This window comes from Chelonoidis abingdonii, chromosome 14 (genome assembly GCF_003597395.2).
Source record: "Chelonoidis abingdonii isolate Lonesome George chromosome 14, CheloAbing_2.0, whole genome shotgun sequence".
NCBI lineage: Eukaryota > Metazoa > Chordata > Testudines > Testudinidae > Chelonoidis > Chelonoidis abingdonii.
The window spans coordinates 17,261,833-17,275,624 of record NC_133782.1 but is presented as its reverse complement, the minus strand read 5'-3'; the positions used below and the strand labels follow the sequence as shown (position 1 = coordinate 17,275,624).

Here is a 13,792-nt window from a genome sequence, read left to right as displayed (position 1 = left end):
TAAAGGAACACAAAGATTTTTGTAGCCTGGGAAGTGTCTCTGCAACCCAACATCATAAATGGAGAAACACATTTCATGCTAGGAGAAGCTATAAATTCCCCCAGATTAATGGGCATAGACAGAAATCCACTAACAGCTTGAATTTAGTGCTGGTGGAAAGCGATGAATTGACAATCCTGGAGACTGAAGTCCTGAGTTTATCCACAAAATCAGGAGCTGCATGTGCAAGTTTTCCTCACCCTGTCCTGTCGATGCACCTCAACTCTAAGCTATAGGACCTGCCTCTAGGGAGACAGACTTAGTTCACTGGAGCCCTTACATGCGATTCAGCTGCAGGATTTGGGAGCAGGTCACTTTACCACACAAACCAACCAGTTCCCTTGTTTTTTTTCAACGAACCTTCAGTGGAAAAATGGCATCAGGTCCCTGTATACCTTTGCATGGAATAAGCTCAACTTCAAATGATAACCGAGCTGCCAAGATTTGCTCCCTGAGCATCCCAACTTTGACTCTCTTCCAGCAGTATCACGAGAGCATTAAAAACAACACAACCCGTCAAAGGGCCAGATGTGACATATGGCGCTGAGATGCTATTGCTATTGAGAAAGGAGCGGTGACTCAAGGGGGAAAATGAGTCAAATTTTCTCCAGTCTTGCCTGATAATCTTTCAACTTTTAAATCAACCTGTCATAGGGTTTTGTTGTGTTAAACTAATATTTGGAATCAGAACACTCTGTCTCTGAATGGAGCACAGTAACTTAACCAGTTATAAGAGGTCTTTTGACCTTGCAAACTGTATCTAATAGCATTTACATTGCTGTAATGCTGACATCATTTCTGACATTTTGGTCCATGGTAGACTACGTAAAGGAAGCAAAAACAGCTTGTTTCTTTGTTACCAAATAGCAATTAGAAGGGGGCTTAAGGGGTAACACATGTTTCTATATTTAAAGATTGCATCAAGTTGTTATGGCAACTGGATAGTGGAATTCCAGTCATCATAACAAGTCAGCGCTGTCCTCACGTACCATTGTTTCCACAATTTCATTTTTAGAGCTCAAGTTTACATAACTTACCAACCTTTCCCTAACCCTGAATCTGAAGGAGAAAAGTAAAGTAACTCATTTGATCTTTTTTTCAAAGCAAGCTTTTCCACTTAAAATGAGAAGCAGATTAAAGGAACATGATAGAATGTGCTCTTAAACCTAAACAGCATTTATCAAAACAAAAGCCAATTGCAGAAATCCTCGGAACCCTCGGAGTGCCAGGATCCAGATCCAGTTGGTAGCAACCAAATGTTGTTAGCTTCTGGTGGTCATTCTTGAATGGGCCATTCCAGCTTGGTTCCAGCAGCAAACAGGACCACTATGGTAGTTGGTACCCATTGGCAGGAATAGCAGAGAATGTACTGCCTGAACCGCCCATGTGGAATGAACTCTTTCATGCCCTCTCGTCACTCCCATCAGGTCATGCCTGAGGCACTCTTACAGCGTGGTAAGAGAAGTCAGCACTGCTGTGGCCCAATGCTGTACCTGTTCTGTTTGGCCAAAGGAGAGAAGACTTTGGTCTCTATATCTAGCTGTGTACTTTTATGGTCTTCATCTCCGTAGTATCCGAATCTCTAGGGGTGTCAGGTCAAATCTCACCTGAGCATTGAATATTCACACTGTTCTTACAATACCTATAAAGCACAACAAGACACCTTAAAGAAACATCACAGTTGTGCTGCCCTCATTCAGATGCTGGCTACTATCCCTGCTGAAAGAAACCTCATTCCAGTTTGGCGTCTAACTACACTTTGTGCTGTAGAAACCGCATCATATGTCCAAGTCTCCGATTTACAGTTGTAAGTTAATGGGACTCTTCACCCAATCAACCAGAGTCTTGCCGTTAATTCCTGCTGAATTCTTGGTTTCAGCTCTCAAAAGGGCCGGACCCGCTAGGCATGCTATACATAGTGCTACCCCTTCTTCTGACACCAGTGTCCCTGCTCTGCTGAGTTGCAGCGGACGTCCAGGACCTTCTAGGCAGCTTCCCAGTAAAGGAGTCTAGTCACACAGAGTCTGGCATGTTCGAAGTGTAATGTGCTTTATTTACACAGACACGCCAGTCCTGAAATGAGATCACCCAAACAGCATGCAGGGCAATCCAATCCCTTCCTTCAGGACTCTTAAGTCCTGGTTTACAGGAGCGACTCTGCTTCAGTGCTTAACTCTACTCAGAGCCCCAGCCTGAGAGCAATCACTCCTGCTGCTCGCAAAGTGTCCTCTCCCCAGGCTGACTTTACAGAAAACCTCATATAACCCTAAGCTAACAATACCACAACCTGTCTTCCCAATTGCTCACAAGCCCAAACACACACTTTGGAAGACTATGGGTTACAGCACCACCTGGTGATGACTGCCAAAACAATACATAAATAATAACAGGCAGGGCTGGGTCTAGACACCAGCTAAGAAAGCAGGTGCATGGGGTGGCAAATCTGAAGGGGCGGCACTCCATCAGTTCTTGGGGCAGCACTTCAACTCCCCCACTCTTCTTCAGCGGCGCTTTGGCAGTAGCTTTTTCTTTTTTCCTTCCTTGGCGGCAGTTTGGAAGCAACTTTTTCATTTTTTCTTCTTCGGCGGCACCGCTGTGGCCGTTTTTGGGGGGTTTTTTCTTTGCTTCACCGCTTGGGGTGGTAAAAAAGGTAGAGCCGGCCCCGATAAGAGGTATTCTAGTATTACTATTGGAATAGTGATTCTGATACTCAACTACTCTGACAGTCAACCCAGAGTAACCGAGTGATAGATTTTCAAGATCAAAGTGACAGCGCGTGAAGCACTACAATTGGAACAGCAGCCATCGGATCCTTTGCAACCTGGCACTAAAGCAGCAGGTGGTTGTTATGGGAGGGGGAAGTCATTTGTCTGCGCTGGAAAGCACTAAATGGGATTCACCCAAATCGGAGAGAAAATAGCCAGCAGTAGTTACAGTGCCAGCAGTTTCTAAAGAAGCCAGAAGCCCATCTGGGGCATCGCCCAAAACGGGAATGTCTGAACTGTGCTAATATTCCTTTGTGATGTATCCAATCTCTACACAGTCGGCAGGGAAGGTGAGGGGGTTAGGGCTAAAGGGACAGGAGGATGGGAATGGGAAATGGTCCATATAGCCTGTAGTAATTACTGAGATTGAATGGTAGAAGAGCCCTTTCCCTCTCCCATGCAGTGCTAACCACTGTGAGGACCCCTTTGCATCCCACAGATGACAGGGAAAGAGATCCCTCTGTGCAGTCCTATGTAATGGGATTATATTAAAACTCTTCTCTAGATCTGGTTACATATAACAGAGCTACAATAACTCAGCCCTTTCTGCTCACAGTAATTGCAATGTACAGTACTGTACATTCAGTGTTAAAGGAATTCAAGTACTTCACCAGCATTTGACTGCACAAGCTATAGATGAGGACAGGGCTTCCCAGAGGACTCAGGGGCCCTGAGGCAAAGCAATTTTGGGAGCCCCTTCCATAAAAACAAGTTGCAATATTATAGAATACTATATTCTCATGGGAGCCCCTGCGGGGTCCGGGGCCTGAGGCAAATTGCCCCACTTGCCCCGCCCCCTCTGGGCAGCCCTAGATGAGGAGGATAAGCAGTCTAGCTTTTCAGAAAGGGGAGAGGACAACTTACCACTAGACAAGTATGCAACCAGTACACAAACAACCATAGGAACTGCACTGAGATCCAGCTCTCAAATACTGGATTGCAGCAACACTAAGTAGATGGAACTTTTCTGAAATTTAATTTCAATCAGGGCAAAATAAAGTCCAGGATATATAAATACTAGCCATTTCAGACTACATTTCCAGAATTCAGGTTCAGAATTGCATGCACAGCTCAGATAACTGCATGCACAAATGACCAGAATTGGTCCCTCTCACATGCTGTTGCCTTATTTGCCTGTGTACTAGTTGGCCACAGCCAACGTGAGGATCAAACCTGAGACACCAAATGCACAAGACCCCACTACTTCAGCTAAAAGAGCAACCTTGCTAGCTGTCAAAAGGTTGCAAGCTCTTTGCTTGGTCTTGCCACTAGAGGGAAGCTTGAGCAAGTTCACTAAGCCAGCATATCACAATAGGTGTGCATGCAAATCACAGCCAGCTCCAGGCACCAGCCCAGCAAGCAGGTGCTTGGGGTGGCCAACAGTGAGGGGCAGCACATCCGAGTCTTTGGCGGCGGGTCCCTCTCTCCCTCTCGGAGCGAAGGACCTGCCGCCAAATTGCCGCTGAAGCGGCAGCGGCAGAGCTGCAGATCACGATCGCAGCTTTACTTTTTTTGCTGCTTGGGGTGGCAAAAGCCCTGGAGCCAGCCCTGATGCAAATTAGGCACACAAATGTCCACTTAAACTCTTTGAAAATCTAGTCCTTATTTTTACAATTTAATTAACCTAAAAAGGCATCTACTCAAACTGGCATGTTAAAGATGCCAAGTTCAGGTTCAGTAATGCAGCCTACTGTATTATATGCTCAACTCAATCGTTTTAGATAAAACACTAAAGCTGGGACACTGAGAGGGAGCAGTACAGAACATTGTCACAAGAATTAAGATTCAAAATGACACAAGTTACCTCTGGCTCCTCATAGATTTCGGAGTCCATCTGTGGGCTTAAATATGGAAAAAGACAGAGTCTGTCTTCTTTTCTCAGGCTGAACTTCCTGCCATCTGCCAGTTTCAGTTGCATGTCTGCAAGTACTTCTCTGCTGATAAAAGGGGCTGCTGTCAAACGCAGTGTTTCATTCAGTACACTGTCTGCACAAGAGGAAAAGCAAAGAGAGAATTACTGCATGCACTAAACGAGACTGAGCTAACTGCAGGCTGCTTGCTTTACATTTATGCATAATGAATGGAATTGCATACCTGCAAAAAATAAATTGCGTAATGAAGTTCTACCACATCATATACTACCAAATGGCAGATATACTTTAGACTTACAGGGTTTATATCTCCTGCCTTCCCTGGGAAACTGAACTAGACATAAAGGAGAGCCCACAGAAACACTACCCATGTCTTCAAGGACTTTCTCTGCAATTCTCCTGCAAAAAATGTGAATCCAACTATTTCCTGCATCTCAGTCACTCAGGAGCTAACTGCTTTGTTACTGAATAATGTGTGCAGCTTTCTGATTACAGAGTGGCCTGTGCAGTTAACATATATATGGTCAAAACTAAGGAGAAATCCCTCTCTCATTTAAAATCCATGTTTGACTATGTAGGTTGCTCAGCCTATACAAATTCAAGGTAGAGCCGCCTGTTAACATTACTCTGCTAGACACCAAAAAATCATGGACAGAACAGAGACATTGGATTTATGGCTTATTTCAACAATCTGTAATCCACGAACCTCCCTCTTTTTGTCCTATGACTGCAGAGGTGTTAACGGGACACTCTACCTTGAATGGTCCTTTAGCACTAGTTATGCTAAACAATCTGTTCCACCTTGCATTTTGCTGTGATGCTGGGAGTTCCTTTCTCAGACCTGAAGAAGAGCTCTGTGTGACTCGAAAGCTTGTCCCTCTCACCAACAGAAATTGGTCCAATAAAAGATATTACCTCACCCACCTTGTGTCTTTGTTATTAATACTAAGAATTAGAACTGTCAGAAATTTTTCACAAAATAATTTATTTATTGGAAAATCCTGATTTTGTTGAAATTGAACAAATTTCCTGTTTTGAAAGGTTTTGAAAAAAAAAGTTTTGAAATTGTGAAACTGCCTTGTTTCATTCTTGTTTAATAAAAACGCTTGTTTCTTCAGTACAAAAGGATTTTTTGTTTAGAAATTTAAGTTAATTTATAGTAAAAATATGTAGAAAAAAATAAAGAAGGTCAAAATCAAAATGAAGTGTTTTAAAATCTTAAAAATGCAACATTTCAATTGATCCAGTTAAAAAACTAGTTGGATTTTGTGTCTGTGGAAATTTTCAAAATTTCAACTTTTTGCCCCAATTCAGGACAGGAAAATGTTTCAAAATCTTGAAAATTCAAGAAAATCGTTTCCTTCTCATCTCTACTAAGATTGTTCTGCTTTCATCAAAACCACAATTGAATGTTAAAATAGATTCAGATTTCTTTTCATTGCAGCCATTATTTCAAGTCATTAACCCAATGTAAAAGATTATGCTTCATACACTAACACAGTGACTTCCACCTCTCTAATAACAGTTTTTGAAAGAAGTTATCACTAAATCTGTTCAGTCTGGCTATTAAAACTGGGTTGACTGCTCACAACAGCATTACTTACTCTCACAATGCAGAGAGCAGGTTAAAGATCAGAATGTATCATGTAGATACATTTTGTTGAATAGAAAAACAGAAAAGAGGTGAGCAATGCACATGCTAGATAATAGAAAACATAACCAAGGTGAAGAGGTGTTCCCCAAAGTATGGAGAAAATAAGATTTACATTTCCCAAACACTGTTTAAAAACCAGCTTCTATGGCTTAAATATTATGTTTAGCTTTGTCACTGAAGAATGGTATATAATTAAACCGTTTTACTTTGCAGTTAACATGAGTCTAGTTAATTTAACACTTGTAAAACCTTGAATAGTACCTAGCAGGCTGTAGGCCAGGTTTTTAAATCTTTAAGGGGCACAATTGTGAGAGCAAAGTGAGAATGCCAGTTGCATGCCTACATTTTGACATTCATTTACTGGGGATTTCTTCTACAACAGCTAGACACAGCTGTATGCAGATTTTCTCTGATTTGCATGAGCAAGCACATTAACTGCATGTGAAAATTAGGGCCATGATTGCACACACATTTTGCGCCTGCAATTTTGGCCTAAATGCCTTGAAAATTTCCTAAACTACCAAAGAGAATTTGAGTCAAATGGTACACGGATGTCCCCAAAAGAGATGTACTAACCAAAAACAGGAGTGCTGTCCAGCATCTCTTGGCTAATGCCTTGCATCTGTTTCATTGTTTGTCCTCTGTCTCGAATTACTTTTTCTAATTCACTTTGAACTGCTGCCATGGCTGCAGGATGTTTTAGAAGAAACAGGAGAAGCCAAAAAACTGCAGGACCTGCATTACCCTAAAAATAAAAACACCCAGAAGGAATCAGAGTTATCCCAATTGTGAGCAGATGAACTGAAACAAACAGAATTTCCATTACATCACAAAAGGAAAACATAAGTCAATGTCAATTCAATTTTCATTACAAGCAAAATCTTTTTAGTCAATAAGTGAAAGGAATGTAGTGGCAACACTTGAAACTTAACATAAAACAATTCTTGAAGGACTGATTTTAAAGGATGATAAGTATCCTTCAAGCTCTTGTATACTATTAAATGAGAGCATCCCAGAACGAAATGGCTGCCTCAGAAATGTGAAAGATCTCCCAATTCTGCCATTAAAAATGTGGACAGCAGAATTTGCTGGGTCAAGTATCCTACAGTCAGCGAGGCAGCTTAGTATATGGCAGTAGCAGACAGTGAAGGCATAAAATGTAACCCACTGTAGGAAAACTGTACTCATTTCAATAAGATTCTCTGAAGGCAACAGGAGAAGTTTACAAAGACAATAATAGGCAAGGATTTACCTATCAGTGTTTCAGCTACTGTATAGAAAAGTATTTATATGCCCAGGAGATAAGTTCACTCACTCTTCTTTGCATTCAGTGAGGGATTATGTCCCACCTCTTATATTGTGGTGAGTGGAATATCATATACACAGAGTGATTTCAGAGAGCCTGCACAAAGCTTATGCAGCAATTAAGTCCCACATAAGCCTATTTTAGTGGGTTTGGTTCCATTTCATCTGCAGTCAGCATCTCTCACTAAGTTATATTGTGTATAAATCTATCCCAGGACCTGAAGAAGAGCTCTGCGAAAGCTTAAAAACTTGTCTCTCTCACCAACAGAAGTTTGTCCAATAAAATATATTACCTCACCCACTTTGTCTCTCTAACTTTGATTCATAAGTGTTAAATACTTGGGCTTGGTGATACTGTCTTTTGGCCTCCTAATGTGTTGATTGTAAGATCCTCAGGACAGGGGCCATCTTTTTGTTCTGTGTTTATACAACATCTAGTAAACTGGAGTTCTGGTCCTTGACCAGGGTCCGTAAGTGTTACCACAATACAAATCATCATCATCATCATCATCATAAAAGCCACTATGAAGTGAGAGCTCAGCTAGAGTGCCATAGCTGTTCCAGAGTGCAAGAGGAAATATACCCCCATATCAAACCAGCAAAGAGAAGAACTTGATGGGCCAGCGCTGTATATATTCATTCTTGTTTTTAAAACAATTGTGATGATTAAGTGAAAAGCACAGTAGCATCGCTGTCAATATAAAGTGCATATACAGTACATTAAATCTAAGTAATTTAAAGAGAAGAGTATACAATTTAATAATTCATTCTGTTTTGGTAAGTGCAATGATATTTTATCCTGCCTAATTTTCAAGTAAGGCAGTTTACTTTTTAATTAAAATAGAGGCATTTATAAATGCATATGACCATTTAATTATTCGTGTTGCAAGGGAACAGACGTAGTCATGCATTAGAAAGAATAAAGGATCTTTTCTCTTCCTAGAGATTATATTCCAGAAAACTACGTGAGCTGAGTAAATTCTCCTTGTGATTAAAGAGAGTTTTGGCGCACTGCACAGTGCAATGTCATTGGAGAAAGAGTTGTTTGCTGAGATCAAACCAAAAAAAGAACAAAGCACTGAAAAGTCAAGTCAATGCTGAATTTATTTCAGTAACTGTTTTAAAGCAAATGCCTTACGAGCAATTACGTACATTACTGAGGCAGATAACAGGAGCTCAAATACTTCAAAGAGATTGGAGAAGTAACACTTCTCTTCCTAGTTCGCAGTGTTATTGTAGCCGTGTTGGTCCCAGGATATTAGAGACACAAGGTGGGTTAGGTAATATTTTTACTGGACTAACTTCTGTTGGTAAGAGAGACAAAGTACCGAGTTTACACAGAACTCTTCTTCAGGTCAGTGTAAACTCGAAAGTTTGTCTCTCTTACCAATAGAAAGTTTGCTCTATAACGCTCCCTTGTGTCATGAATAAGGCTACGAGTAGTCATGGAGGCACAGCAGTCACAGCCGTGGCAGCAGAGGACTCCCTTCCAGTTCCCAGACTCCCCCCTCAGCTTCTGGCCTTGCAGGGTGGCAGGGGATTCCCCGAAACTCCCCAGCCCCCTGCAGATGGCAGAGGATCCCCAAAGCTACCCAGCCCCTGCCGCTGCTGATGGGGGATGCCCTCAGCTCTCCAGCCACCAAGGGAGGTGGGGAGAATACCCCCCCAACTCCCCAGCCAGTGGGAAGGGGTGAGGGGCCGCAGCTCCCTGCCACTGCATGCAGTGGGGCAGGATGCTGGACCCTCCTCATTCCCCATTTTGTCAGGGATGCTTTTAGTAAAAGTCAGGGACAGGTCATGGCTTCCATAATTTTTGGTCATTGCCCATGACCTGTCCATGACTAACAAAATCATAGCCTTAGTCATGAAGAAACAAGACCCCCTACATATGGATATCTTCTCCCTATCCTGGTTAGGATTCTATAGATGTTATGCAGTGGTTTTCACTAGCGGCACAGTGATCTGAAGTGTTGCCTGTTTGAGCGTCTCCAGTAAAATCTCAGGATTTGGGATGTGAAAATGTTCCCTCAACTGATAGATCACACACAGGAGAAAGTATTTTTTTAAGAAAGGTCTGACACTACAGCTGCTTAGAAAGGTCCTTGCTCAGAAAGTCAGATGTGATCAAATGTAAACTGGAAATGCCTGGGGATAGACTGTCATCTGCTATCTGCACCAGACAGTATGCATTACTTCTCCTGGGAAAGCGGCACCTTGGCCAAGGACACTAACACGTCTTAAAATCAGGCATACACCACCCCCTAGTGGTGATTTATGTTATGTACCTGTCCAGCAGGTGTGTGAGGATATGTGCACCTAGAGGGGCAAATTGTGAACTCCTACTTGTATGTGTAATGAGTTAACACACACAGTCTTTGCACGCTAGCACTTACACACAGATAGAAGCAGTTTCTTAGCTGGTATAAATGATCACAACTCCACAGATATCAATGGCATTATGACAATTTATAGCAGTTGAGGATTTGCCCCATAGAATTTACATGCACAGAACCGATTTAGGCTTAATTCGCATGACTTGTCTCAGTGCACACAAGTGATAATATCCAAACGCCTCAGGCATAAATCTGTAAAAATCACGGTTAAAGTTTCATGGCAACTATCATTCACTGTATTGGAGCTGGGTATTGCAGCTCATATGGCCCTCGGTAAAAGGGATTCAGAACAATGAATGATCACACACACACACACACACACACACACACACACACAGTGAATGAAAGATGGCATGTCAGCTTTGCAGTTGATACAGTGCTGGATTCATGATCACTCACTATCCTGAAACACTCTGCTGAAGAACCATACAATCTGCGCGTGAAATTTGCCACGCTGGGTACATTAAAGACAGAGCCAAGTCCTTGCACTGCAGGAGTGGGACATGTGTTTATGCCCTACTAAATTTTGTAATGAACAGACTTGACCTGGTGCATATGTTCACCACTGCCCTCAACTGGAGGGAATCAGAGGGGCTCCACTATGTGTCACAGATCCTTCACTGCTAACAATCCTATGATTCTCCTTTCTCTCAAGTGGTGTAGACCTGTGCTTTTGGAGAAGGAAGCTCAATATTCTGTCCCCACTGTTGTCTTGCAGTTCAGAACAACCACGAGGAAGTTTCCAGCTTGGCCCTGTCTTTGCCGCAATATTACTTTACATCAATGTGGGTGTTTTTTTTTCTTTGATGTTTTCCCCATGTGGTTAGAATTTCATTGGTATTTTCCAGGAGCATCACAACCTCTCTAGTGGAATCAGTATCATTACTGTTAGTCCTAAGGCAATTTCTAGCTTTCTCTCCATCTTGTTATCTCCCTGAAAGAGCTGAGATGGTTTTACCTGTGTGGCCCAAAGCTGCATCAGCATGGCTCTGGGTTGCATATCCTCATCCACTCCCAGTTCCTCTAGGTGCTGCTTGTAGCTCTCTAGCCAAAGGCTTTTGTTGGCTTTGGAATTCAGTCTTTTTACAGACAGTAGCTTCCAGAGATGTCCCTTGAGGCTGGCAGCTTCCTTCTTTTCTGCTGCACATAAACAAAGGCAGAAATTTCATTATTAATACAAACATTAAGAGACACTGCAGCTGACCAGTTCTAGTGACTCCTGGTCTAAAGTGTAAGTGACACAGATAGAAGGAACTTAAAACATTCACAATGGTGCCATCTACTGCCCATACTTGCTCTTCTAGAATAGCTCCTATGTAAAAGCAGGCCCTTGCTCAGAAATCATTTCCAACCTAAATGGCTTAATTTCCAGGTGGTTTCCAGAACAATGGTCCTTTCCTGTGTGCTCTCAGTAATCCCCAACAGTGAGACTCTAATTACGTATGCTGGACCTTGGAAGGGGAGGTCAAAAGCAAATCCATAAGAAGGCTGGGAATGAGGAACAGTTAGATCTCTCCATGGTGAGGTGTTCAACAGCTCCCTGCCAGAAATGCTCCTCCCATGCCTTGTCTACACTGGGAACTGAGTTGTGTTAGAAAATGTGTTGATTAGCATGCTGTTGAACCCCATTTAGCCCCGGCTGTAGATAGTCATTATTTAAAAACACAGTAGCTACTTAGAAGCTTGGGATTGAGCACACACAGCTAACACATTGCTAGACAAACCCTTATTCTCCAGACTACTGCATGTGGACGTGCTGATATTCCAGTGAGGCTGGCGTTCTCTTTCTCAGCAGAAAGCCAAGGTAACTAGGTTCCACGTGAGCTGGGGAAGTTTAACCTAAGCCCTATTGCAGGGGCAGAGCTGCAGTACAGCCCCATCTGGCTGCTACTCCTGCCACGTCATGGAGTGTTATGTGGATCTGGAGGCTCTTTTGCTGTCCTGCGCCATCACCGCTTTCCACACCAGACTATGCAGGGACAATGCAGACTTCTCCAAGTGTCACACAAAGGAAACACAATGGCCTGGTCCCATTCTTGTAATGCAGGGAAGGCCTCAGAATACCTCAGGCGCCTTCGAATCCCCTGGGAAAGAGGGGCAGGTTCCTGGGGTGCTGGGGGTCTTAACCATTCAGGACTTTATTGGTTAAAGCCAGCATTTTAAATTGCACCTGGAAATGACCTGGAAGCCTGTGCAGATCAGGGAGTACAGGCATAGTACAAATGGCCAGCTGCGCTTGGAACTGGCCAAAGTGTCTGAGATGCACGCAAATGGCATATTATATGATTTGATTTACATGTGCAATTACATGAACTGTATCTACAAATTGGGTGTATAATTGCATGCCTAACATGCCTGAATATGTGGCCCTATGTCTATGTGGATGGTAGGGGAACCAGATGTCCCGATTTTATAGGGACAGTCCTGATTTTTGGGTCTTTTTCTATATAGGCTCCTATTACCCCTCATCACCTGTCCTGATTTTTCACATTTGCTGTCTGGTCACCCTAGTGGATGGTTCTGTCTGGCCCACAGGCACTCACCTGCAGTTAGCATGGAGCGGGCCGCTCTCATCAACAGCTGGTCCAATTTATAAAATGCATTGTAGACCTCAGCAGAATGGGCCCGGTCTTTATCTTGGCAAGAAGGATCGTTGTAGTTTTCTTCTTCATTTCCATACAGGGTCAGGTATCCAGCTCTGTTAGGAACAAAGAGGTCAAATACATTTGTATTTAAAATATAATGGGTGAAACCCTGGCTCCACTGAAGTCAAGGGCAAAACTCTCGTTGAGCTGAACAGGGGCCAGGATTTCACCCAATATTTTTCGTATTTTAATCTTAATATAACATATAATTAAAAGGCTCTGTGCAATGTATAGTGAAACCTTTTTAGATGACATATTAAACAACAGTTACTTCTTAAGACATAGGATAATGGCAAAAATAGAGTTTTGATATTTTAACTTGTATCCGTTTCCCTTTGCTTTCCATGGAAAGATTTGCCCTTAGAAAGTCCAACGTTATATAGGATTTGATGTATGTGATTATGCCTGTTTGCATATTCTTACTAGAGTCTAATCCAGCTCACAGTGAAGTCCCCTGGTTTTTATATATTACATCCACACAAAAGGTTGTAAAGTCACACACTCAAAAGTTAGGAAACATCAGATATAGGGTTGCCTCTGCAACCTTAATTTGCACATACACACCCTTGTGCGTATGCCTTATTATACTGCGTTTAATTACACGATCACATTTATTTTTTCCACAGACTCCCTGCCTCATTCAGTGCACAAGAGGGGTGGCCCTCACTTAAAGATCAGCTATTCAACATTTTGTTTTTTCCTCATTGTTCAGTGTGTAGCCCCAGGCCTTATTTGCTGCATACTATTCAACCCCTGCTGTGGAGGTAGAATTCTTAATCTCCTCCTAGGCTTTGCTATGCTAGTATTGGAGTCCTTCACAAACGTTAATTAACTTATCTTCACCATTGCCCAGTGAGGAGAATGGGGAAGACGCTCTTATCCCCCATTTTATAGACTGGGAGCTGAGGCACAGAGATTAAGGTCAAAAGTTTCTAGTAATTTTGGGTTCCCAGTCTGTGATGATTTTTCAGAGTACTTAGCATCACATAGCACTTTATATGTTCAAAGCACAGATCAATTGTGTGTGCTCAGCTCTTCTGCAAGTAAAACCCCAGGTATCAAGATGGAGCCTCAGAAAGAGAAGAACATATCACTAGTGACCACCTATGAACATCTGAGT

At 42.5% G+C, this 13,792-nt stretch overlaps 1 protein-coding gene across 4 annotated transcripts in view; it reads right to left on the bottom strand.

Annotated features, from left to right (window-relative positions):
* PTGIS (prostaglandin I2 synthase) overlaps positions 1 to 13,792 on the bottom strand; it is a 32,272-nt gene that overhangs the window by 6,104 nt on the left and 12,376 nt on the right. For all 4 annotated transcript variants that reach the window (XM_032764619.1, XM_032764621.2, XM_032764618.2 and 1 more), the window contains 4 exons: positions 12,571 to 12,725; positions 10,986 to 11,167; positions 6,906 to 7,074; positions 4,609 to 4,790 (listed from right to left, as the gene is read on the bottom strand). In XM_032764619.1, the coding sequence (XP_032620510.1) occupies positions 4,609 to 4,790; positions 6,906 to 7,074; positions 10,986 to 11,167; positions 12,571 to 12,725 (688 nt within the window). The remainder of the gene's footprint in view (positions 1 to 4,608; positions 4,791 to 6,905; positions 7,075 to 10,985; positions 11,168 to 12,570; positions 12,726 to 13,792) is intronic.